General features: G+C 48.7%; 1 protein-coding gene across 1 annotated transcript; it reads right to left on the reverse strand.

Annotated features, from left to right (window-relative positions):
• Positions 1-948: 948 nt before the first annotated feature.
• Positions 949-2,499, reverse strand: KCNA10 (potassium voltage-gated channel subfamily A member 10). Its single transcript, XM_040536184.1, has one exon. It carries the CDS (start codon positions 2,497-2,499, stop codon positions 949-951), a length of 1,551 nt encoding a protein of 516 aa, XP_040392118.1.
• Positions 2,500-3,252: the final 753 nt, after the last annotated feature.

Genomic DNA, 3,252 nt, shown 5'->3' on the forward strand with positions numbered 1-3,252 from the left:
ATGGAAATTTGCATGTTTTCAAAACCAGAAGTGATTTTTACAACGCAAAGCCAAACTGTCAGGAAACGTCAGCCCTCATTACTCCGTGCCCCATTTGCAGCAACATAAGTGACAATAAAATCTACAAGGTCACAGAGGCTCATCCCCGAAGGCATTTGTGCACCAGATAACCCACGCATCAAGCATTTGTGGCAGGAAAAAATCCCCCCTGTCCTTCTCAGAGATCAGCTTGTCCACCAGGAATGCCCATGGGCACTGAGCCACCACACCCCAGGCCTTTCTTGGTGGCTGTGCAACTGGAGCTGGTCCCCATCCTTCTTGTCTTAATCCCTACACTCAGTGGCTCAATCCCATCCATCACTGCCCACCCTACTGTGTCACCCAAATTATTTAGGCAGACATACCAGGGAACTCATCCAGCTAAAAATATAACTTATTTTTCAGCCAGAAAAATAAATGAATAAATAAAAGCTTATTTTCCAGCCAGACCACTCCCAGATCTGGGGATTGCTCAGATACCCACATTCTGAGTAGTGGAGGAAATATTTAAAATGGATTAAGAAAAGCAGGGAGATGGCAGCCAGCTCCACCCCTGGACAGCTGAGTGCCACCAGGCAAAGCATTTCATGTAATTTTGCCTTTTTTCCCCTTCTGGTATATGGGGAAAATCTCTGCGTATGGGGAATGGCACTCTGATATCATGGACAAAAAAGCTAAATGTCAAGCAGATGAGCATCAAATAATAAAAAAATAGACTGATGGGCAGGGAAGAGAGATAAGAAAGATGGTATTTATTTGAACAGCCACAGGAACTCAGAGATTGAAAAATGTCTAGAAAAAAAAATAGCAGCAGCATATTCAGTTTAAAAAAAAAATCACAGCGTGAGGATGCTTTATACCTTATGTAGACAATCCCACCTGACAGTGCTCAGTCCCATCACGGCAATGTCATTTTTTGGCCTTGTCTCGAGGGTAACCCCCATTGGTCTTATTGAGCGACTCCATGCTGCCATTTCCCGTCACCACACTGGCGAGCATTCTCTCCACCTCTCCAGGCAGAATTTGCTTCTCTTCATTTTCTGTCTCCCTGTGGTAGAAATAGTTGAAGTTTGAGACTATGACGGGGACGGGCAGTGCAATGGTCAATACTCCTGCAATCGCACACAGAGTCCCCACAATCTTCCCACCCAGGGTGGTGGGACACATGTCACCATAGCCGACGGTTGTCATCGTGACCACGGCCCACCAGAAGCCATCGGGGATGCTGGAGAAATGGGACTGTGGCTCGTCCACTTCTGCAAAGTAGACAGCGCTGGAGAAGAGGATGACGCCGATGAAGAGGAAGAAGATGAGCAAGCCCAGCTCCCTCATGCTGGCCTTGAGGGTCTGCCCCAGGATCTGCAGCCCCTTGGAGTGCCGGGAGAGCTTGAAGATGCGGAAGACTCTGACCAGACGGATGATCCGTAGGATGGCCAAGGACATGTTCTGCTGCCCATTGAGTTCGCTCTGCTGGATCAGCTCGGTGGTGAGAGTTACAAAGTAGGGGATAATGGACACAATATCAATAATATTCATGATGTTTCTGAAGAAGTCAGTCTTGCTGGGGCACACAATGAACCGGACAAACAGCTCGAAGGAGAACCAGATGATGCAGGCAGTCTCTATGACGAAGAAAGGGTCTGTGAAGGTGCTGTGGGCCAGCAAGGTGTCTGTCAGATTCTTAGAAAGCTCCTGGGTGGACTTAAATTCCCTTTCCTCCCTGAACTCTGGCAAGGTCTCCATGCAGAAGATGATGATGGAGATGACAATGACCAGGACAGAGACCAAAGCTACGCCTCTGGCTGCACTGGAGCTTTCGGGGTACTCAAAGAGCAGCCAGAATTGCCTATGAAAGTCATTGGTTGGTAAGAGGGTCTCAGGGTCCTTGATAAACCCTTCATCCTCCCTGAACTGGTCCATGGCTTCATCACCCAGCTCATAGAAGGTGATTTCATCAGCAAAGACATCAATGGGTACATTGGCTGGACGCCGGATTTTCCCACCAGACTGGTAATAGTACAAGATCCCATCAAAACTGGGCCTGTTCCTGTCAAAGAAATATTCATTCCTCATGGAATCGAAGTAACGCATCCTCTTTTCCGGGTCCCCAAGCAAGGTCTCCGGGAACTGGTTGAGGGTCTTGAGCCGCGTCTCAAACCTCAGCCCAGCAATATTGATGATGACTCGTTGGTCCCCCTCCTCCATGCCCACCCGTTCCCCCACCAGGTGCTCACTGAACTCAGCAGAGAACCTGGAGAAAATGGTCTCATTGTTGGCGTTTTCGCTGTTGATGAGGATTCTCCAGTTGGAGAGGAGGTTGGCGCAGCTGGGATGGCCTTTCCGCGACTGCCCAGCGGGACTGAGGTCATTTGAATAACAGGGATCCTCCACGATCTGATCAGCGTTGTCAAAACTGACTAGTGCCACCTCCATCTCCTTCCAACTGGACACGTCCATCATACACTAATCAGATTAGCAGCATAAATCCCCAGGTCGGATACCAGCAGCTTGCGTCTTTCCCACGCTATGAGGATCTGCAAGCAAATGGACAGGGAGAGAGAGATGAACTGTGCATGTGGATCGCTTTGCTTGACTGGAAAGAATGAAACAAACCCAAGGTCAGAAAACCCTGTATGTTTTAATGCAAACATTAATTTCACGGGCATTATACTTCCAGTATATCTTTCAGCTCCAGATCCTGCAGGCCCCTTTTTGGGATGGCTTCACTATCACCACTAAACCTCCCAATACTGCTTACAGCATCCAAGGATAAAAAATCGGGCAGTAGTAGAAGACAGGGAAGAATTCAGGTATCCCATGCAGACTTTCCTCACCAGTCCCAGCCCTGAGAGCAAGAGGGGCTATTTCAGACATTTCCAAGTGTGCACTAATCCACAGGCTGCAGGTCCAGTGTTTGGAGCAGGATTCAAAGGTATTTATCTCTTTAGCTTGGAGGAGACTGAGGGGTGACCTCATTAATGTTTATAAATATGGAAAGGGTGAGTGTCAGGAGGACGGAGCCGGGCTCTTCTCGGTGACACCCAATGACAGGACAAGGGGCAGTGGGTGCAAGCTGGAACACAGGAGGTTCTGCTTAAATATGAGACAAAACTTCTTCACAGTGAAGGTGACAGAACACCAGAACGGGCTGCCCAGGGGGGTTGTGGGGTCTCCTTCTCTGCAGACATTCAAAACCCACCTGGACGCGTTCTT

This window comes from Cygnus olor, chromosome 24, assembly GCF_009769625.2.
Source record: "Cygnus olor isolate bCygOlo1 chromosome 24, bCygOlo1.pri.v2, whole genome shotgun sequence".
Taxonomy (NCBI): Eukaryota; Metazoa; Chordata; class Aves; order Anseriformes; family Anatidae; genus Cygnus; species Cygnus olor.